The 23596-nt window shown below is 39.1% G+C and overlaps 1 protein-coding gene across 1 annotated transcript in view; it reads left to right on the top strand.

The window, feature by feature from the left end:
* The first annotated feature begins 3217 nt into the window (after positions 1-3217).
* Positions 3218-23596, top strand: part of baiap3 (BAI1 associated protein 3) — a 39592-nt gene continuing 19213 nt past the window's right edge. The window contains exons 1-6 of the mRNA XM_086176212.1: positions 3218-3359; positions 10356-10508; positions 19496-19583; positions 22361-22444; positions 22623-22730; positions 23214-23273. Of these exons, the coding sequence (XP_086032338.1) occupies positions 10375-10508; positions 19496-19583; positions 22361-22444; positions 22623-22730; positions 23214-23273 (474 nt within the window). The 5' untranslated portion in view covers positions 3218-3359; positions 10356-10374. The remainder of the gene's footprint in view (positions 3360-10355; positions 10509-19495; positions 19584-22360; positions 22445-22622; positions 22731-23213; positions 23274-23596) is intronic.

The following is a 23596-nucleotide window of genomic DNA, read 5'->3' as shown; positions in this document are numbered from 1 at the left end:
TTGATTGATTGATTGATTGATTGATTGATTGATTGATTGATTGATTGATTTTCCACATTTTTGACAAAAAGCACCTGGTTTCAGCTAAGCCTCTTGTTGGTCTTAACATTTAAGATGAGACAATAACAGGTCTTTGACTGATGGCAGCTCAGTGCAGCAGTTAGCACTCTGGCCTCCAAACAAGGAGGTTCCTGGTTTTAATTCAGTGAGGTCTTTCTGTGTTTGCATGTTCTCTCTGAGTTCTCCAGCTGCTTCCCGTAGACCTATAACCTCCCATAGGTTGATTGATGACTGAAATGTGCATTGATGTGAATGTGAGTAAAGATTTGTATGTCCCTTTATATGTCTCTGTGACCGAGATGATGAGCGAACCAAGGTGAACCCTGCTTCTTGCCCACTGATACTGAGAAGAGATGAGAGCTGGTGAACTTTCACTGTAATTTTGTTCAGTTAAATATAGCAGTGTAACTCATAACACTGATATCTTGCAATTGGAACCAATCAAATGACTGATTAACTCTCCAGACCATTCAAACCAACTATGGTGGAGTCAATGACAGCTTGAATGATGAAGGCAGTAAACACTGAAGGCTTATGTTTTCTGTCTTATTACTAACCCCTTCACTTATTATTCCATGTAGACTCTTGAAGCAGTAGCAGCTGGGGAAGTTCCCTAATGATGTGTCCATGGAAACAAGGCAAAGGGTTACATGTGTCTTATCACTCAACACAGGAAAAACCTTCAGCTTTATTTTGCTGGGATTATAAAATAAAGTCAAACTGTTTACACTTTTAGAAGGCAGTCTACGATGCTTTCCCTCAATTAGATAAGGCTACTGATGACGCCGTCTCTGCCTGTCGCTGTGTTTTCACATGTCATTTGAAAGACAGGAGGCCCTTACAAGCAGCAGTACACAAAAATGTTCTCTCCCTTTTATTCACGGCAAGAAAAGAAAATACAAGGCATTAACATGCAATTATCCAATCACAACTCGTGTTTGGATCAAGCATTCAGTCATCAGCTAGAAAAAGTGAGTGATGTCACATTAGGCCTGAATGTATCTACAGCCTTTTTGAAGACATGTCCACGCCATACTGAAGAGCTGTATTGTTTTGATCTTCTCAGAACAGCAGAGTGCTTCTAATGTGGCTGTTGAACCCTTTTTAGACATCTGGCATTTACCGAACCTCCCTCAGTTCTGCAATAAATTATTTCCCCAAAAGTGATTAGATTTGATTTCATGTGGGCATTACCAAAAATGTCACTCTTTGGAATTGATTAAAATTGCTGCACACTGTAAAGTGATTCCTTCGTAACTACCTCACCTGTGGATTTTTCTATGTGTTTCTATGTGCACTCTGTGTTGCTGGTGGTGGCTCTTCTCTATGAGATGTGGCCACCAACTACATTTTTATAAGAGGCATGTGTGAATTTTTTTTACCCGGTGAGAGGCACCTCTCCACGGCAAGCATATAATTAATGCTCCTGTGACTATTTAAAGCACTTCTGCACATGCACTGCCATTCATGTGTCCTTATGTGCAAACAGACAAGTGAGAAAGTGCTTGATGTGTCCTATTATAAAAGGGCTATAAGGTGCTGCATGTTATCTTCTTTACCTTATTTGCATACACTATGGAAAGACTTTCCTTCAATGATGCATTGAACATATTGGCAAAACAGGTGTCAATGCCAAGAATCAATTTAACACATTCATATGACACCAAATTAGACCCTATTTCTATTTCTAGTTCACCCACAGCTCGATCTGGTGTAACCAAACCTATCTTTCATGTTTGTGGATGTATAAATATAAGATCTGAAATGTTTTGTTTTTTTTTAGAAAATTATTAAATATCATTATAGCTTATGGATCAAGCACAATTTGACATCATCAAAACAAAATACATAAAGAAAGAAAAACATTACAGAACTTATAGAAAGTCAGACTACTTCATGTTTGCATTTATTACATTAAATGAATGAAATTCACTGTTTATTCAATTGTATTCTTTCCGTTAAAACTCTTACTATGCAGAATTTTAATGTACACATGGAACACTGAGAGACATGAACTACAACACAGAGACCTGGTTTACTTATCACCTAACCAAATTACCCTACAAAATTTTTGCTTTAAAATTTTTATCATTAATATATAAATATATTATTTTAATTCTAGTAAAGCTTTGACATCCATCCGGTTGAGTAAACACGACAGAAGTAAACGAACATGAACCCAAATGTGATGATGAAACTCTCCGTCAATGAGGGAATTTTTTTCTCGGCGACATCCCTCAGCAACAGTCAAATGATGCCTTCAGGCACCTTCTGTGAATTTCTCCTTTTTTATGTGATTCAAACACCTCCTGCCTGAAGGAATCAGCGGATGTTTGAGGATAAAATGCGAGAAAAGTTTTCTTACATTAGGAGAGGGGGAAAACATGGATGTAAAAACAGCAGGTTCATAAAGCACTACAGATGTTCCCTCTCTACCCGGAAGCTTTGTAGAGCAATAATTTCTTGCAGTCTCTTGCTGAGGAAAATACTGGATCTCTACTCGATTTTGGTGACGATGATGATGATGATTGCATGGTTGTTCAGGTTGTGATTAGCTTTGTTTAAATTCCACCTACTGATATCAAAACACAGTTTTTTTTTTACATATGATGCTTCTGGTATAAAGAGACTGGGAGATCCGAGTAGATGTGCTGCTCACAAATAAGTGACATATATATTATCATATATATACACACCTTTATTTCTTATTTTTGAATAAGAGTTACAAATATGTGAATGTAGGTATCTGTGTGTGTGTTCACCCTTTATTGAACTACACGTGTTTTAGTCAAGAATAATAAATGCCATACACATGAAAATATATAACTTTATATGTATTTTAGAATTGCAACATGAGGTACAACTGTAGCCGCTCTCCCTGTTTAAATATTTTTCAAAATAGCCCATAATTGTCGAGATACAATGCAGGGAGTGATAAATTTCCCCTAGAAATCATCTGAAAACCCGGCTGCAAACGCAGCCGTATATATTTTGGGAGTGAGGTTGGGCGCAGAATAAGGAATATATCCGACAGTATCCGAGGGCAGTGAAGTATCTCAGCACTTCCTTTGGCCATATTTGGGGCGAACATTGACGAAACGTGAGCTTGGCAAAGCATTTCGGTGGATTAAAATGAGCTTTTGTCCGCCGTCTTTCTCAGGAAAAACGTCCAAGACATTGTTTTCGGACGAACTGACCGCGTCGCGTTGACAGGAGCGAGCAGAGTCCCGCCGCAACGACCGGAACTCTGACACACGCAGCAGCCGAGCTTTTCACCGCAACACCGTCGAGAGATCCAGGTAAGCTGGACGCCTCATCCTTGACCACCAGGACATCTTTGCCCTTATTTCACTTATATAATAATAGAAAAACTTCCACCTGTGGGTGGAACTGAGGATTTTAACCTGTTGATCCAAAAAAAAAAAAGTCACCCTTTAGAATAATTAGAATTGACATTTTATGACGTATGATAAAGTTGTCATGATGCCCCCAACTAAATCTCAATTTGTAAACAACTGACTTGAGAAAGACTTAAATAGACGTCGTCCTCTTATTCTGAGAGAAAGACTCAAGAAAGTTCATGTTTTTGACCAAAGCACGGTCATGTATGATTTTAAAAATGGAAAAGTTCTGTTTGTCGTGCACCTTTTTTATGGGAAAATGTTTAAGGATTTTAGTTAAAGCTCTTGCCAGGTTGACGTTATGATAACCTCTCCCCCTCTTCAAACCCACGGAGGACCAAAACACATCAAGTGTGCCGATGCCACATCCCATCACCGTAAAACGCACACATTTTGCCACCGGTGACACGTTATTTTGAGTATCGGCTGACAAAACGCGTTGTTGTCAGATGGAAGAAGTTTTTTTTTTTTCCCCCCTTATTTCTCAGGGCGTTTTGAAGACGTGCATCCGACCTGCTTTCCAGCTGAGCTCCGTGCTGCAGATCTGTTCCTAAATGAGCCTGTAATTTTATTATTGGCTGTAATTGCAACTGCAAGAGAGGAGAGGGGTTAAAGTGGGGCTTCATCCACTGCATCAATTAGGCTGTTTGGGTGAAGACAAATATCAGGATTGTGGGGCAGCTGTGATATGTGAAAGTGAATACAATGGAGATATCAAAATTCTTCATTTCACTTCTTTTTAAACTGTCTAACAAACCGTCTTTTTTGTGGAAGTTGCTTGGCAGAGGTCAAAATTCCACTTTAGATTAATCACTAAAGTTAATTGAGTCATTAATTTGTCATCACCTTTTTCTTTTTTTAAATACACTGTACGCCAGTGATAATTATTCATGTGACTGCAAGACAGAAGGTAACGTGCTCATCGTTTTCTCTTCAAAGGAATATATTTAGCCTTTATTTAGCCTGCAGAAACATCATAAGAAACATCTGTTGTACTCATATATTTCAGAGTTACTCCGTATACTGGAAATAAACTTTGGGAATATTGAATCTATTGTGCTCTAAGCAAGGGGTTTTTGCCATTGCTTAAGTTCTACTGTTGTGCATGGCTGTCAGTATATTCTTCTCCTTTGCTGTGGTGCAGACTCACTCTACAAAACCTCACCACTGCTAATTCTTTGGATCTTTCTCCGGCAATCAATTTCTAAGCCAAAGTGCCTGTCATGTGCCTTGACAACACAGACTGAGCTTTTGGGAATAGACTGGTTTCTGGGTGTTTTTTTTTTCTTCTGGGTCAAAGCCTGGTGAGTTATAGATTCAGTGTTTATTTGCAGGTGAGCATAGTGCAGAGTGATGTCTACACTCCAGTGAAGTCTGAAAGCTTCTGATACACTAGATTTTCTTCATTATAAATAGCACAGAAATAGCATGCACATTGTGATAATTAGTGTGAGTCTTTCCTCTGAGTTCCAATATGGAGGTAAATAATAGCCATTTTATATATGTGTGTGTGTGTGTGTATGTGTTTTCCCGTTAAATGTTGTAGACTCAGGACCAGCCCCCACACTCACTTTCACAATGACAAACGTTGAAGTGTGCTCAACAGCTAATGACTTGAAATGTTGCATCTAAAGCCACAAAAAAGACCAGTCCAACTGTGTCCATCTGAAGCTGCTAATGACCGTCAGGCGCCGAGGACATTCAAAGCCCTGTCTCTTTATTGATTTAAAAAAAAAACGTATCTCCCTCCTATTTTTTTTGTTAATCCCACACATCAAAGGACTGCAAATTGGAACATAAATAAAAAAAAAGTGGTTAGTTCAGTAGGTCATAAGGGTAACTAAAACAGGGTGCATTACACCCAAGACCCAGGGACTCTGATGGGTTGTATTGAGACTGACAAAATAGTGTTTGTTCCCTTTTGTCAAGCACTGTATGTATATAATTTAATGTTCAGACAAACCCATTACTGACAATAAGGGCCCTTTTCAATCTTTGTGGAACTCCATTTACCTGTATTTACCAGCTCCTTTTCCTCTGCTGTTACCATAGAGACACACCATCCCTATCAGCAAGGCGCCTTTGGCTGTGGGGCTCATTGGCGCTCACAGGAGAGAGACACTGGTGAGCAAGTGTTTCCCTGGCACTTCTTCTGCATAACTGTTAGAGACGGGCATTTACTTGGTTTTGACGGGTTCCCTTGGCAGCCGGCGCCCTGCTGGTGGTGGCACAGAGACTCGATTTGTCACTACGGGTTTGTGGCATGGAGACAGAGTGAAATCCAGTTGGGAGAAATCCACTCCAGTAATTGAAATGAGATCACCTGGGAGACAGCTGCTCCATGGTGCCTGTTGGCTGTCAACGCAGTCCGCACATTGCAGTCTGTATATCCTGGATATGATGTGAGGCTCCACAAGGGCTTTTCTTTAACCCGTGACACTGGGGTTTGAAGTGGGAAAACATTTTCTGTGTGTGATATGCTTTGCGTATTACAGCTGTGGGGTCTTTCAAAGATGTGACGAAGAGCGCCCAACACTGCTAAATACAAGTCACTCGATAGAGCATGAAATATTGAACAATTTCTCACTTCGCAAGGCTTCAGCTGCTCACGTTCATGGGTGAGATACACATGAATGCACTGTTGTTAAGCGGTCAACACAGGCCCTGTTATTTGCCTAACGTTGGCATGTGCATTTGATGACAACTCAGAATTTTCCTATAGCATTATTACAACAAAAACATTCCTCCAGTATTTCATTGAAATTTATTGTCACTGGAAAACATTCATTTTGTTACGGATATAAATATACAGAGACAGAGACATACAGGAGGGTTTCCAATGTGGCAGCATATAATTAAGGATAATGACTTAATTAAAATGACAGAGTCAATATTTATAGTAGGACTTTTCAAGATTTTATAACGTTTAATTATTATAATACCAGCTGGCAGCATTTATCAATTTATCATCATACAGATGTTGGACCTGCTGTCAAAATTTGGGTTGTAAATGACAATCATGTCCGTGTTAAAATCCAATGTTGATCTGATAACACTCAACAAAACATCAGTGTCAAAAATATTCTATTATTGTGGGTTTTTTTTTTTTTTTGTTGTTTTTTTTAATGCTGTATGGAGAAGCAGTTCCCCTCTGACCATCTTTTTTCCTCGCGCTGCTGACATGCCAAAATTGGGCTTCTGTATTAGTAGTGTGGCCGCTGGCAAAAGTAACTGGTGTTGTTTAGGTTGCCCAGTTGACCACCACCTTTTCATTGTCATAAGTAACATTATTTCTCTATTGGTCTCTATTTGTGGGGGAGGTATGTGACGTGAACCACATCAGGGTTTCCCCCAGAAAAGTTGAAGTTAAAAGCTGTTGCTTGGTGGCCAAGCAACAACAATGCAGATGGTATCGCTGAAATCAGAATTTTTACAAAGCCTGATCAAACATTCCACAGGGCTCTGCAATAAATCTCAATTTCAGAATATGACCATTATTTCATAAGTTTCAACATTAATCGAAAAATGTTTACTCATCATAGAGCTTTCACCATTTCTTTATATTTATGTGGAATTACAGGATGTGAAATTACTTTGGGTGATATTAAACATTTCTGGCTCTTCATGTCAGTGTAAATGATCGAGTGTAAGGCGTCACATTTTCATCCAGAACATCTATTGTCTGACGGTCATTGTCATTACCTGTGTTCCATCACAGCCAGCAAGCTCTCAAACGATCACCTTTTAAACAATTAAAAATGGCCTGAGCTCAAATTTACATATATATTTTGAATGTAGTAAGAATTTTCCCTTCTCAATAATGGTAAAACAATTTAAGTAGACAAGAGATTTTGGCTAGTAGCGGCTGGTCTGGGCTCGGCAGCTTGCTGGACTGTTGATGCCACCAAATTCGTCCAGTTACAAGTCTAGAGTTAACTCCGATTCGAGTGTAAGAGCAAAAATGTAAATGCTTTTACCTGTTATCCTGTGTGATGAATGCAGTGATCTAAATCAAGTCATTCTATGTTCATGTTGCAACCGTCTCGCAGTCGGCACTGCATGTCCATCACAACTGTAAGTTGGTTCTGGACCTAAAGAGGGAGAGCCTACTTGACACGTGTTTGTCGTTTACAAATCCAAAACATATTAAGGGATAACTCTTCCTTACTTGTTTCCTTAAAAGCCCTCTTTATCTGAAAAGAGTTTGGGCTTGAAATGACACATAGTTGAACTCTGACAGAGTAGAAACGACACTCGAGACAAATGGAGTGGCTACTCCAAGTGGATAACAGATGTCAGCATCCCAGATCAATAGCCCAGACTTCTTCAGCCCTGTTGGTAAAGCACCTTGTGCCATGAAATTCTTGATTTCCCAAACTTGGCAAGTCAGATGTTTCATAACCTGTCGTTTTTGTTCAGTTGACCCTTGGATCCAAAATATGTAAAGCAAGAAAATGCATTTAATACTCTGGAGACAAAAGTTAGAACAATGCATACAAAGCTCCAAATCTCTTCGTTCAAGCACGCAACACTAATTGTCATTTATTACAGTTTGTTGATAATAGTGACTATTGTGCGGGCTGAAAACTGAATGAGCGCCGAGCCCATGGTTCATCGCCCCTTTTCCACTAAGATGTACAGACATTGGCTGTCAACTCTCTAAAAGAGTGTGATGAAGTCTGTCTGACTGTCTGAAACAACTTCTCCATCAATCAAACAAGCTCTCTTGTGTCCTTGTCATGCTTCTTTTGTGATTGCACCATCTCTCTCTGCAATACTCCCTTTGATTTTCAGTTAGCGTGTTGGCTGGTGGAGGCTTTCAAAGGACTCCCAGTCATCCAGGTGCAATCAGTGTCACATTTGCATTTAAAACTGTTAAAACAGAGAAAATTGGACACACACATACAGAAAAGATTGGATCCTGTTAAGGAGACTCTTTGACCAGACAATAACCCCGGACAGACTAACGCTCCTCTTTAGTTCCCAGGTAGATGTACGCACATCCTTAAATGTGTTACTTCGTACATCACTGCAGTTCATGATGTTTTTCTTTTCTTTTTTCTTTTCATTGCTGACAATAGAAATGAATAATGAAAAGGATCCAGCCCTCACAGTACTGTGGTATACTTGGTAAAATGTGTCCGTCAATGTATTTCTTTATGTTCGTTTGTTTCAGGATGTACAGACCAACTACAACACTTGAACAGCCTCTATTTATAGATGCTCAACCCTCTGTTCAGATTAAAAGGATCAAACACCTTTAAAGGGAAGATATACTGCAGATAGAGGATTAAGATTCCAACATCGACTAAACATCTTACAAAAGCTCATGACACAAAGATATCAAGACAGTCACTTGACCTGTTGGGTGATATATTCTACAGACTTTGTTTTTATTATTGTAAATAGGCCATAGTCACCTGATATGAAAAGCTTATAATGCACTATTGCAAGAAAATTTGAAAATGTCTCCAATGTGTCCTTCTCTCTCTGTTTTAATAAATCTATCTCAAAGGATTCTTTATTTGGAGTTTTGAATCTCTCTCTCTCTGGAGAGGTGAGCTCTGACAGTGCACAATATTGTTTTGGAAGCCACATAATTCAGTTAGATTTTACAGACACCATGAAGTCAGAATGAGAGTTCACTTTATGGCAAGTGGCTCAGAGAAAGACCCACTCAGTCTCGGTGAATTGCTGAGCATCAGAGCCAATCTCTCTCGGCCCGCCAGATAGGCTTATCTTTCTAAATTCTTATTTCACAGTCATGATCCTCTGAGTGTACCTTTCTCCTTGAATGCCTGCATAAACTCCCTGGTTTTGGTACAAAAGCTGCAGTTATGACACCATGTGATATTGCACTTGAATGTTCATTACCTCTTTAAAATGCTAATGTTACCTGAAATCATTTTATTTATTTTATTTTATTATGTATATATGGCTGGTCACAGGACACTTGTTTGATTGACAGTTAAAATTAACAAAATGAGTTCACAATTTCAATAAAAGAACAGAAATATATAATTTGAAAAGATATTGTCGCAGCTTCCACTTGTGCCATTTTATTATCCAAACAATTTACTGAAAAGGAACAATCAAGCCTATAATCAAAGCACGGAGTCAAAATTTGTGGTTTTAATGGATCTATGTCTATCATCATGATTAGAGAAAACTTAATTACTTAGTGAGACTCGGCACTGTTGTAATTAATGCCCATCACAGCAGCTTCTTGTGCTGTTTTTATAGCCCTGTCAGTTTAATACTAATGCTACAGCATGATTTGCTTACTGTAGATACACAACACTATTGCCCCATAGTATTAAGATGTCGCGTTTTGCAAATTTGCATGTTTCACCATCATCTTAAAGGCTGAAAAGTGTGGTGATTTTTTTTTTTTTCACTTCTTTTCAAACAAAAGCATTTGCTCCATCAAGCTGGGGATAGACAGATAAACGATTTATACACCCAAAACTGGACAGATCCACTTGTTAAGATGAGGAGGCTTCCCTGGTCTGCTGAGACTCAGTTTTCATGTTTACTGCATGTGGCTAGGGGGAAAGATTGGTGCTGCCAGAGCCTCATAGACAGAAAGTTTTTCGTGCCCGGCTTTCCCATCATTCTGTCCCTGACAAAAACAATGCTGTTTTTTTTTTTTTGTTTTTTTATTTTCCCCAAAATATGATTACATTTAAAAAATACATTTTGTGTGAGGCAGATTTCACCAAATCAGAATAGGCATCTAGGCATCAGAGATGAACATATTATAATTTGGTGGTCAAACTTTGCAGATGTTACGCTGTTACGTTTACTTTTACTTTGATTGTAACTTCTGAAAGATGGTGTTGGCTTTCAAATTGGCAAGTGGCGTCTTGACATTTGTCTTTGTGTTTGTTTCAGGCTGGACCAGACCAAGACCATGACAACACTGCTTGACCTGAAGAGTAGTGTGCTGAGGCAGGTGCAGAGGAGCCAGTCGCTGAGGAACCGAAGGGAGCCATTGCCCACTGCCAGCAGCCCACTCACACACTCACCTGAGCCCTTACCTCGCAGGTAAGTCAATGTAGTCTTAAGTGGATGGACACGATCAGCTGACTTAATGTACGTATTTGTTTACTCAAATGGTTTGATACGGACACTTGGAGATTTCTATGTTTTTGGCCAATTTTATTTAACTGCCAACAGGGTTACACAAAAACTAAGAAGCTGGGTGTCCCAACTTGCAAACGGGGTATGCCATGCCAGTGAGCAAGCTGTTGCATTTTGTTGCTGATTTGTCGAATCGAGCGAAAACAGCTCCAGGTTTCAAACCCTTTATTACAGTTTCTTTTGGCACAAAAGTTTGGCTGAAAATTGAAAGCCACCAGAGCCTCATGCTTAAGAAAACAGGAAACTCAGGAGCTTTTTGTTTTTTTCCATACAGAGTTATTTTGCCCTCTCTGGTTTGGAAAGGAGATCCTACCCTTAATGGACGGCTTAAAGTACCTCGGGGTCTTGTTCATGAATAAAGGGAGGGATGGAGTGGTAGTTTGGCAGGTGGGCTGGTGCAGCATCTGCAGTGATGCAGATTATGCATTGGTCGGTCGTGATACAGATGAAAAGAGAAAGTCTTGATTTCCTGTTCTGATCTGTTCCTACCCTCACCTATGGTCACTAGATGCGGGTTGTGACCGAAAGAATGAGATCACGGATACAAGTGGCCAAAATCAGTTACCTCTGCTGGGTGTCGGAGCTGTGCCTTAGAGATAGGCTGAGAATATTGGTGGTCCGGGAGGGGCTACGAGTAGAACCGCTGCTCCTCTGCAATCAGAGGTAGATGAGGCATCTGGTCAGGATGCCAGGCATCTGGGCATATCCTGCTGTGAGGAGATCCCAAGGGAGACCCAGGACATGCTGGAGGGACTGTCTCCTTGCTCGACTGAAAAGCTTGGGATTCCCGCAGGAGAGATGCAAAATGTAGCATGTGTCACTTTGCTCAGGCTGCTGACCCTGGGTTTGTGGCAGAAAATGAAGGTTTGAAGTTATTTTACCTGCCATCTCACTTTAATTATTGTTGAAAAATATGATAACATCCTTTGTACTGATGGTGAAAGCAAAATTCTGTTTTCTAATCCTCAGCACAATTTTGAAAAAAAAAAAAAATCAAAATAAATAAATAAATAAATAAATAATTTAAAAAAAATATATATATATATATATATATATATATATATATATATATATATATATTGACATGACAATTTTAAATGAGGCTCGTGGTTCAGTGATTAGCTATCCCGCCTCATAGAGCAAGAAGGTTTCCAGCAGGGGGTATTTCTGTGTGGAATTTGCATGGTCTCCTGTGTCAGCGTGGGTGTTCTCCTCTTTCATCCCACAGACCAAAAGCAATCAGTAGGTAGATGGACGGCAGGAATCACCCAGATGTGTGAAGAAGAGAGTGAATGGATGTTTGTCTCTAGTTATATGGCCCTGTGATCGACTGGTGACCAGTCCAAGGAAGTTGAGCTTGGATATCATCCGATCCCTCTGCGACCCTAAGTGAAGGGTTAGATAATGAATGAATTCATTAATTTTAAATAAATTGATTCCGAGCATGTATTAATACTCTATATTTACCAACTGAATATACAGCAAGATTATAATTTTGCTTAACCAGCTTGACTTCTATGTTGCTAAAATAAGCCCCAAGTTGCCGCACATACTCAATAGTAGTGCTTCGTACCTTGTTTTCATTTCTTCTTCAAAGACCACCCTAACGTCTTATTTCCTGTCAACAGCTTGTTTTAGTGCGGTTGCCATTTATTCCCGGGTTCAGACTTGCTGTTTCCCAGTGACGTAAAAGCTGCTTTTCCCATGAGAAGTCGTACAATGGCATGCACAGTCATGTTCTAAGTGGGAACATATATGCTACTTTCTTGTATGCCAGATAACACTGTGGGCCTTGATGCCTTTAGCACAACACACCATGGTAGGCTGCTCTATTCGAGTGATTAAAAATATGTAATGTTATGACAAATATGACAAACAATCGCAGGAGATCCGCTTACGTCTGTTTCATAGGCAGATTCCCCATGGTTTTGAGACTACAGTTTTTAGCCTGTAACTTTGGTCTTAGTGACTGTCTGTTTTATAATACTAAATTACTAAGCTAAATTATTATGATGGTGGATACACTAAGGCCAGGTTTACACCTTAAGATTTTCCAGTCACAAACTTAAAACTGACGATTGTAAGGAAGACGTTTAGGGAAGTCTTAGCGGAGTTGCAGCACGCTCTCGTCATACCAGTCGTTAAATATGAGCAGGTAGTGGTTACGACAAGATAAAACATGTTTGATATTATCTCAGTTCTTAGCATTACATCACCGTAATGACTGAATCGGCAACAAATGTATCAGCTCCAACTAAAATGCAAAAAAGGAAACCTGGTAGACAAACAATTGGCAGAGTGGTATTTGTGGCAGACGGTATTTGTTTGCGAAATGGATGAACAAGAACGGCGAAGGGCATTTCAATCAGTTTGGGGCGTCAAAAAGAGGAGCGGATGGTTGAGCTGTGAGCCCAACTTTGACGATGTCAACTCTCCAATGTAACATGACCAAGTGGAGAGGGAAAAGCTACAGATACATTTTATCAAGGCGTCTTATTGATGTTGGAGTTACTTAACTTTATTTTCATCAAATTTTTATTTTACCTACATTTTATATCTTGTGCCCTTGTGACGCCAATTGCCACGTGAAGGCAAATATAATTTCACTGATTCGGATTCTGATACTGGACTGAAGTAGCAGAGGCTATGCAAATACCCGGAGAAAACATTGCATGGTAGCAAAGTTGCTCAAAGAATCTATCCATTCACAGTCTTTGTTCTCCACCTAGTCTCAGCATAGTAGGACTAAGCTAAGACTTAAAACTAGTCCTGGGATGGGAGCTTATGTGAGATGATCTTTTTACAAGACTCTTTTCTAAATATTTAGTCCTAATGTGTAAGCCAAGCAGTAAATAAAAACTGGGTGACGACTGTCACTCAAATGGTATCAAAAGTTAATATTCAAGGATATTGTGGTTATAGTATTCAGCCAAGTGGAGTTTCAGAAATTCAAGGCTATTTTGAGGGACACAAAAATGACCACCAAGGGCAAAATTCAAAATGTGGTAGTCCTAACTTTTGTCATCGATTCATATGTGTTTTGGGTGTGTTTTGAGCAAAATACTCATCAGCCGACGATTATATGAAATGGGCCTTGAAACCATCAGCATTCTCTCATTGGAATTCTGCAGACTGACTTTTAGCAGTAGGAAGAAATGAGGCACTCCGAAAACCTCACATTTGGGCCAGATTATCCCAACACATAGACAATTTTGGAGACTGTAACATGACTCTCCTTCACAAACAAGTTAAGCATACTGTGTTTCACTGGTAAGTTGGTCAGTTGAGATCCCTTGGTCAGATTTTTTTTTCTTAATAAATGTTTTGTGATTCTCATTTTGATGCTGTGTAAATACAAAATAGACAGGGCACAGTACTGAAGCATTACCACAAACCAAGGGATAAAACGCCACAGTTCATTTCCCATTTGAGGGATTTTGCTGGGTGGAAAAATAGATCCGTAAAGCATTTTTGTATAAGCATGATCAGTTTTGTTTAGTTCCTTTACTATAAAGAATGAAGATGGGTTTTACGTATGATACATTTGGTTTTCATCCAGAGTTGAATGGCAATTCAAGGAACAGCAGTTTGTTTCTGTGTGTTTTCATGTCCACTTCACAAATAAGCGAAGGGTGTTGATTGTTCTGTATGTATTTGGAAATGTGTTTTTTGGATGTTTGGATTGTTGTTTATATTGATATCCCAGGCTGTGTTTATGTAAATGCATACACACTTTGTCTAGTATGGAACACATACGGTATGTCATATAATTAATATTATATTTTAATATTATTTTTTACTGCACTGTGGTTTCTTCTTCTTTTTTTAATTTAAACATGCTTAATCCTGTCTTGTCTTCATCAAATCTTTTTATTTTACATGTTAGGATTTATTTCATTATTTCTTTATTGTTGCTCTAGTCTGCCTCACAACAAACAGCAAATAAAATGAAACAGGTAAAATCAGTCATCTCATTATTCCCCCCCCCCCCCCATCCATTTTTTTTATAGGCTGGAGCTAAGTATGAACCTGAAGTTTCTATAGCAACCTAAACACAGGCTTCTGCCATGCTGTGATCTTATACTTGTAATGACAACAAAGTCTATTTTTAACATGGACATTAACCTCAGGTACCACATTGTACATTGATTAACAATGTGATTCAGACATTATTAATAAACTGATAGAGAGATTGGGAATGCCATTCTCTACATATTGATGGTATCTTGAGAGTGTTTTTTTATTTTATTTTGTAACACACCGTATATTAAGGTATTAAACGAAAATCATATTCAAATGTTCTCCAGTAACGACCCCTTTTTATGTCGTTCATTAAACAGTTAGCAGTCAGTGCCATGCATGTCACTTTTTTTTTTTTTTTAGTTCCCATGCCAGTTTCCTGGTACTACATCCTTCCCACTGAGCCCCAGCCATGCACGTACCCCCAGAGCTCATCATTACAGGGTGGCTGTTGATCATTGTTATCCATTCAGACTGATGCTGACCTGCTGCACTCTCACTTTAATTGAGATTTTGCAATGAGTCTGCCTGCATTTTGGCTGTTCTATTCACAGTTGTTGACCCCACTGAACTATCTGCTGGGCTCCGAGTGGACGAAGAGGCACTGCGGCGGAAAGCATTTTAATTCAGTTCTTCCAATTATGGTTTTACATCTGTCAGAGCACCTGGTTTGGTGGAAATGCACAAGGCCGTGGCATTGTGGCTTATAGATTTCAAACTGACGCTTATCAGGATTATTGTTTTCACAATTCAGATCCATTTCCAACAAAATTGTTCGTTTTTATATTTCACACAGAAATTTATATCGTAATATCAGGTCACCATGGAGTTACTAAGACATTTATTAATGGGGAACTAGTGGAACATTTGGTGAGCATAGACTATTACTAGTAGTTTAATATACTGACATTTAGTGTAATTTATGCTGAGACATAATTGAAAATAGATATCTACTTTTAATCCAAGCTGCTAGGAGTGCAGTAAACCTTGTTTATTCATATTACAATATTGATTTGCATGGTGTTATTGTAAACATGCCTGAACTACCATTTAAAATTTCTTGTGAATTATAGATAAGATCTCCATCGCTCCATGCCCTCAACAATTTTCATGAAAATCAAATACACAATCCTCATTCAAGCAGACAGTCAAAGCAGCTATAAAGTGCTGAAAGGACAATCGATATGATTGAGGTAATAGTGGCATTTTTTGCTTTTAGTTTCGAAGACCTTTATAAAACTAGCCATGATCTGTCAACTGTAACTGCAAGGGGTATTCGTTAAATGTGGCATTATTATGTCATCTCTCCCCACTTGCCAGTGAAACAATTATATATCAGGTTATGATGCACAGATCCAGCCAAGACATGCAGGGGATATTTAAGCTTGTATAACAATCAATAAAAAAACAGAGCTGTCAGAGTAAATGAAACTTTTTGTTCATTTGTCAAATTATGAAATAACTCCATAACTGAGTAAATCCACCTGTCATATCAAAGCATTTACATTTCTTGAATATCAGAAATTTTATTAAAAAACATTAAAACTGGCTGCCCCAGAAAATGGTATTCATGAATTATAACAGAAAACAGAAGATAGGGTTGAGCCCTGATCGAAAATATGCAGTTTAAATGGATTTGATTGTGGTGATTTTGCATAGACATACACACAATCAATGGCAGACTCACACATCTGTTTTTGCCACATACAGTCGGTCCCAGAAAACCTTTTATGAAAGAATTTTTTCATTACAGCTGCAAAAAAACTTAATTTCGAGTATAGGGGAGTTACAGAAGCATGAAATGAATTTCAGTGCATCCTACCTGAGAAACTTGAACCTTGTCTGATCTCATAAAACGTCAAGCATCAAAACAAGAAGATTGAAGAACACCTTAAATATCATCCAGGAATTTCTTAAGGACAAGCATAAATCACACTGATTTTTTTTTCCCGTACAGAGAAAAAAACATCCTCCATCCTGTCTTTTGGTTATTTTGTGTGTTTGTGTGTCACCGGGGGTCCTTGTGGCAGCTCTGCAGCTGCCAATTAACCAATCCGTTTCATTAGTGCTTTTCGTCCAGTTTAACCATCAACTGCTGGATAGTTCGCTGTGATCAACCCAACCTCATTCCCATTCCCATTCCCAACCTATTAACTATAAATCATCCACACTGCCCTGTATATTGCCTGTCACTTTTAATCAAATTGAAGTGGGTTCGTGGAACCTGTGTGTGTATGTCACGAGTAGCACTCTTACATGATGAGTTGAGAAAAATGATAATATGGCCTAATCACATCAGATACATCCAGGTTGACTTTCCTAGAGGTTATCATCTCTGTTCCTTAATGATTGAAGTATGAGAAGGGTGAATAAGAGGTGAAATGTTAATACATCATTCACATGCTACTGATAAAATTTGTCCTTTGTGTTTTTTGAAGTGGGTAAAATCTTCTTCTGTACGACATTTATCCTCACAAAAAGGAATGTGCCCGAAGTTTAAAGCACTCAACTCCAAATTGTTTGAAAATGTGTTTTGAAGGGAGACACTCTTTAACAGCTTCCATTATCTCAATCTTCATACTGAAGATCTTTTACCTGAAATGTTTTGTGGCTTTATCAAATTTGTAATTAGAGCACAACAACTAGCCATGTGTATTATTGAAAGGGATAACTTGTTATGCAGATCCTCAGTGGTGATACGAGTGGCAGGCCAATGATGCAGTCACAATTATGATATATCAGATTGAAAAAACATTTTATTGGAATACGTGTGAAACTCACATCGTCCTTCATGCTTCAGATGATATCTGCACTATTAATTAGAGTTTTATTGAAAGTGGAAAAAGTCAGTAGGAGAGATCACTCTTTACTCATTCATTTAATTTAGTTTGAACAGATATTTTCGCATGTATTTCTGTTTATGTTTTAACCTCCAAGGTGCTGTTCGTAAAGAAAATGACAAATCAAGCCTATAAATGAATTCTGAAAATACATCAAAATAAAACGTCAGTAGTGAAAGAGCATCCTGTTCCCTAGCAACATGAAATACATTTTTATTCCAATGGAGCAATTGTGTAAAAAGAGGAACAAGACACTGGATTTGCATCATTTAAGCTTAACTTTACTCACACATTGTCCTATTGTCTCAAAACTGGAAACAAAAGATCCCTGGTCCTAACAAATCCCTGAGCTACGTGATCCGCAGAACGCTGGACAGATTTCTGGAACACAAGGATGTCTCTGACTATTTAGAGTGGATTTAGAGAGATTTGAGTGTCCCCCCTGCACAAGTATCACAATCAACTGGGGCATGTTTGCATTATATGTTGAAATGAAAACTGTGAGCTCCAATATAAAAGTAGCGCCAAGTTTCATGTCACTGTGAAGTGTGTGTGTGTGTGCGTGCTTACACACCAGCCATTCACAAATGTTAAAATCCATTTAGGCTTCATAAACTAAGTGATGATTATTATGTGAGAACTTTATTTTTGATCGTAATTAAGTTAATCCTTACAAATTGATGCAAAACTTTTACAAACCTTCATGAAAACTACATTGTAGCACTACTGCAACAACAACTACTTGTAGTTTTCATACAGGAAATCAATGTCCCAGAGAACAATTTCAATAATTAATAATTCAGATGTATTTTTTTGACCAAACATAGTAAGTTTGTCTGGATTTCAAGACAGTGGAGGTCTGACCAGCTCTCCCAGCATGGCTGCCATTAGTCTTCAAAACCTCAGGGGTTTGCCATCTGCTCTCCCACCATGGTGAGAGTCAGTGGGTGCTAGGATAGGCTGCCACACTCCCGCTGTGATGCGATGACGCTAATAAAGGAGCATGACGGAGCCTCTGTGGACGGTTCCTTCTGCATAATGTGACGGAGAGCGCTGAGAGACGAGGAGGGAGTCTGGATCTGGGAGTGTGTGGGTCAGACAGTAGGTCTGATTTGGACAGATCTGCTGGAACACACATCAGAGTTGCCTGCCCTGGTGATTTCCATGCTTGCTGGGAGAAACATGTCTGCTGAGAGATTGGGGAGGAGGAGATTCCCAAGGTGTTCAGCCAGCTATTCCCTTCCTGAATCTGCCAGTGTCGCCATGACAACTGGGGCTTTTGGGAGTCCGAGGATTCACTCACACCTTTAGGAAACAGACAACATCATTTGCATTTTCCACACAGCCGTGCTCATCATAGTACATTAACATCATTCACGCAGAGACAAGACATGTTGGATTTCTTGGATATGCATTGCTTCATTCATCTATAAGACATTTAAGATGCTTGATGGCCAAGTGTAAGAATGCACTGTGGCAGGACTGTATCATGATTAGAAAATATAACACTGCTCTGTGAAGCTGAAAAATGAAATTGTAATGTGGAGTTAATTGAATTTGACCCAGAGAACAAAAGAATGCACGGCCGTTTTATTAGTTTGGTCAAGTTGACCCCAAGGTTCGTAGATTTGCAGTCAAAGGAAACAATGCATAATAAATACTGTTCCCAAGTGGCTAAGGACATTGTAATGAATAATTACCAATTCTAAGACTTGTTGTAGTTGAGTTTTAACCACAAGCCTTTAATCATCTTTTGAAACAGTGGTTGAATAGTACGTGACGGCTAACAAAGTGCTGACTTTGAAAAAGATAAAAAGATTTCTATTGACAAGCTACCTTCAAAAGAGGAGTATGATGCTTGCAGTTTGAATGAATATGAAAAATTCTGCTGGCAGTGTGATGAAACTGTGAATGTACATCTTCCTCCCCTGTACTCCCCCCAACTCACACATTCTCGTAAAAGCATTTTTCAAGCATTCTTTGTTTTCAAAGCTGGATTGTGTGTGCCAATCTGCTCCATCTTCTTGGCAGGATCTCAGAGGAGAGTATGGAGTTCTTTGAGCGTATGAACACCATTCTGCAAAAACAGGAGAACATTCTGCGAGCTGCCCAGGCTGAGGTAACCCTTACCCAACTTCCACCTTTCTGTCTGTTCCTCACTGTCACTCAGCGCACTGCTGTGGCCAGAATGACGCTTGTGGACAGAAGGGCTGGCTTGAGTTTGCTGCTCGGCAGACTGGATGCTCAGCTATGACAAGCTGCTGTAGATAGTCATGTTCAGCTCCGCCTGCTGCCAGTCTTCAGACAGTGAAATTGCTTTCCTCACGTTTCAGCTCATCAAATCATAACAGAGGTCCACAGTATTCAAGGCATGATGGCCAAGATATAACCTCACATTGGAAAATATCAGTTTTGTATTTTTTTTTTTTTTTGTTTGTTTATTTGTTTCATTACGGTCATGTAAAACCAAAGTTAGAATGTGCATTTTTAAAATAATTGGAAACACATCATAAAAGAATGAAAACCATACTTCTCTGAAAGCCAAGCGATTCAGTTATATTCAGATGCATTAACGCAAATGCTTTTCTTAATTTAGTTCAATTTCTTTCTTTTTTTTTAACTATGTGATGTAAACAAAGAGTGCATCAGATGGAATCTATCTATCTTAAGCAAATGTATTTGTCATAGTATCACAGATGTTTCTTAACGGTGTTGTGATGGCGGTAGAGTTTGTCATATTGTTGCTATTTTAACAACTCATTTGGGAACAATAGTGAATATATTGGTTGAAGGATGCTGGAGTTGGAACTGCTGGGCAGGAGGTCAGGAGGAAAACCAAAGAGAAGGTTTTTGGATATAGTGAAAGAGGGCCTGAGGTTAGTTGGTCACAAAGAATAGGGTTAGATGGAGGAGGGTGATTCGCTGTGCAATCCCTGAAGGAAAAAGCCAAAAGAAAAAAAAAGGTAAGGGAACAATAGTATGCATCTGAAATTTTATGTAAAATTGCTACTAATCTATTGTCTATATACTCATATATTTACCAGATAGTTAGTTTCTCAATGGGTTGTGAGTTGCTTTTTTTTCTTGGGAATGCAAGAAGGAGGGGCATCTATTTTTCTTGGATGGACATCATCATTCATCGCTAAATTAGGCAGGTGAAGTGGGCGTCAGTTGGGACTGGATTGGGCTTTTGAAAATCGGCAACTCAACACAATGGCCTTTTTTGCTTTCATAGCAGTGGCACGTAGCAGTAGCACTGACTAAGCACTAAATCAATTGATAAAGTGTCAATAATGGGATTGATGGCACTTTGTGTTAAAAATAGACACTAAGGCTCATTGGCCCAAGAGTCAGTTGTACAAAGGGCTTCACTGACAGGGTGCTGCTTTTAGGGTAGTATAATTTGCCATAAAAAAAGCAGGTTTAAGGTTTTACTTCCTTATTAGATTAGTTAACTCACGTTTACAGTCGCGTAGAGAGAACACACCATGTCTTGACATATTAAGTTGCATTTCATGAGTGAGCATAAATTTGAGCATCGGGAACCTCTCATGGGTACATAGACTGATGATTCTGTCAGGAGGACGGATGTCCTTCGCATGGGGCCTTGTCCTTATTGTCAGGTTACAGTATTCAGACTGCTATATGAGATGCTATGATGCACATCAAGCATAGATGGTTATAGAATTCAGACATTTTCCTTTTTGGGAGGGCTAGCCGAGCACAAAGCCTGATTTTCTGGTGACATGTCTCCATGTATCTGAGTACCCCAGGTTCTACCTGAGGTGCTGGGAATTATACTTCTATCAGAAGACACTCTTCAGGTAATGCTGTGGTAACCTGGCAAGAAACACAATAATATGCATCATCTACGAGTTTGGGATGATTGAAATAACTTTCTGCACCACTCACCAATTTTAATGGAATTTGTTGCTCCTGGGAAAAAAGAAAAAAAAAAAAAAAGAAAGATAATAAAACAAACACAACAAAAATACTCCTTGGTACCATAACAGGTTTAAACATGACAGCTATGAAGAAAAATAAAACAAGAATATGCAAAACAGAGTGCAGCAAAGTGATGCTATAATAATGAGGACAAGAAATTATCAGGGAAAACTCCCTCAAATATGTAACAGAAAAACAATTTCGATGCACGTTTCAATGATTCTCACTACTATACGGACCAGTACTCTGTACAAATGTAAAAAAATAGAGGACATTTCAAAACCCTGCTGTTTACATATACTTATGTATGTCTGGCATATTGATAGAGTAAAGATGACATTTGTTTTTGAGACAGATGGCTTAAAGGAAAATTAGTAGACCTTGACAGATGGCTTGAATGAAAATCATGCATTTGAAATATAGATTAGATGGCAATTCTTGTCAAATTTGCTGGTCTTATGCTGGCATTAATGAGCCCATTACAGTTTTTACCTTGAAGAAGTTTGTAGATGAGAAGTCCCTTTTGCTTTCACTTGCAAAAGCAGCTGAATTTCAAATTCCTGCCACTAAATCTCAAGCACATTAAAGTGGAAAATTTTCTTTGAAATTATATTTTTTCTGTCTCCGGGTGAAGAAAAATGTGATCTTTTATGGATCTCACTCAGTCGATGTTTGAGCCGAAGGCAAAATCCTCTGTTATTCTTTGTCAGGCTGGCGATGATCAGGAGAGGTGCTAGGTCTGGGTTTATAAATTCCTAATGAGGCCTGTGGGTGCGGGCATGTTACATTCACCATTGTTCAAGTTATTATGAAGACGGTAAAGGAAATCAATGAAAGAGTGCTCCTCTCAAGTGGTGATTAAGGATTAACTGTCAATAACGTCTTGCTCTCCTCCTTCTCGATTCGCTACAACTCAAATTTCCCGTCCGAATTGTCTCCGTCAACTTACAGTGCCAAAAAGGAGCTTGCACAGTACCGCCGCCTCAAGAATATGTGGACCAGGCCTTCATCCCTGACAGAATCTGCAGGACAGAGGTGGGTCCACACGTGTTTTTTTTTTTTTAATTCCGATCCCATCACATTTTACAAGTGCAGAGTACGGTTTCTCGCATTCACCCCTATTTTTTAATGTGCAGTTGAGCAGGAAGCACAGAAGCGAAAGAACACAAGTATTTATCTTTCAAGGGGTGTTATTAACTGTGATTTTGTGTAGCTGGACCTGCTTTATGAGGAGGCTGTTTACACAGTGGCCAACCGAGTGGGAGTGCCTTCACCAGAACACGTGAAAAATGATGAGGAGCTGTTTGCTTACCTGCTGAAGGTATTGCTCCACCTCTCTCAAACATATAGTCCTTTACGTCAAATGACATAAACAGTAGTAGATTTGGGATTCCGTCTCAGCGAAGGAGAATGCGTGAGAAAAAAAACCAGTCTGTTCCCCGAGCTTTTTTCTATCTCTGCCAGTAACACTGATACTACACTGTAATTTGTTGAGAGCAGGCTGTAAGAATCTGAGCAGATGCTCTTGGCTCAAACCTGATTAAACATCAGAGCTGAGTCACACTGTGTACTGATATCCGCATCAGATATTACATCTATTCAGATGTCTCGGAGCCGATTATGTTGTGTGTCAGGAGAGGGTGTCTTTTATTCAAAGAGTATGGCATGTGTTCCCAGCTGAAAAGACCAAAGACATGATAAAAGAAATTCAGTGGCATTCCTTTTTTACAGCTTACATCCATTCAGCTTTGAATTTCAAGCCGAGTTGCTCTGATAACAATAGAAAGTTTTTCATCTGTCTAAGGTGTTTGATTTGGGCGAGGAGGAGCACAACATGATTCTCCAGAAAGTACAAGAATCAAAGGTGAGAAATTTGGCGTCCATTCAAACCCACAATGGCAGTGTCCTCGGTGGATGCTCACATCCCCTTTTCAATAGTACGCTGTAATTAAATGCAAGATTTGCCTCGGTAGCTTAAATTTATGGATGGGATTTTATTGATATCACAAGCCATCTGCAAATACTGACTGCCTCAAATTGTTCTGGAACAAGAGATGAGGGATCTCTGATGGATCTGCTCTTCGTTCAGGAAGCAGCAGCACATTATTTAAGTAATTTAACCTGAGATAATGATTTCAAAGACATTAAAAGTAGCAGTTTCTAGACGTACCCATGCACAAATACCAT

This window comes from Fistularia commersonii, chromosome 28 (genome assembly GCF_037954325.1).
Source record: "Fistularia commersonii isolate RoL2024-O1a breed Wild chromosome 28, RoL_Fcom_v1.0, whole genome shotgun sequence".
Taxonomy (NCBI): domain Eukaryota; kingdom Metazoa; phylum Chordata; class Actinopteri; order Syngnathiformes; family Fistulariidae; genus Fistularia; species Fistularia commersonii.
Note: the sequence above shows the minus strand (reverse complement) of the source record. Positions and strands in the feature narration are given on the sequence as shown.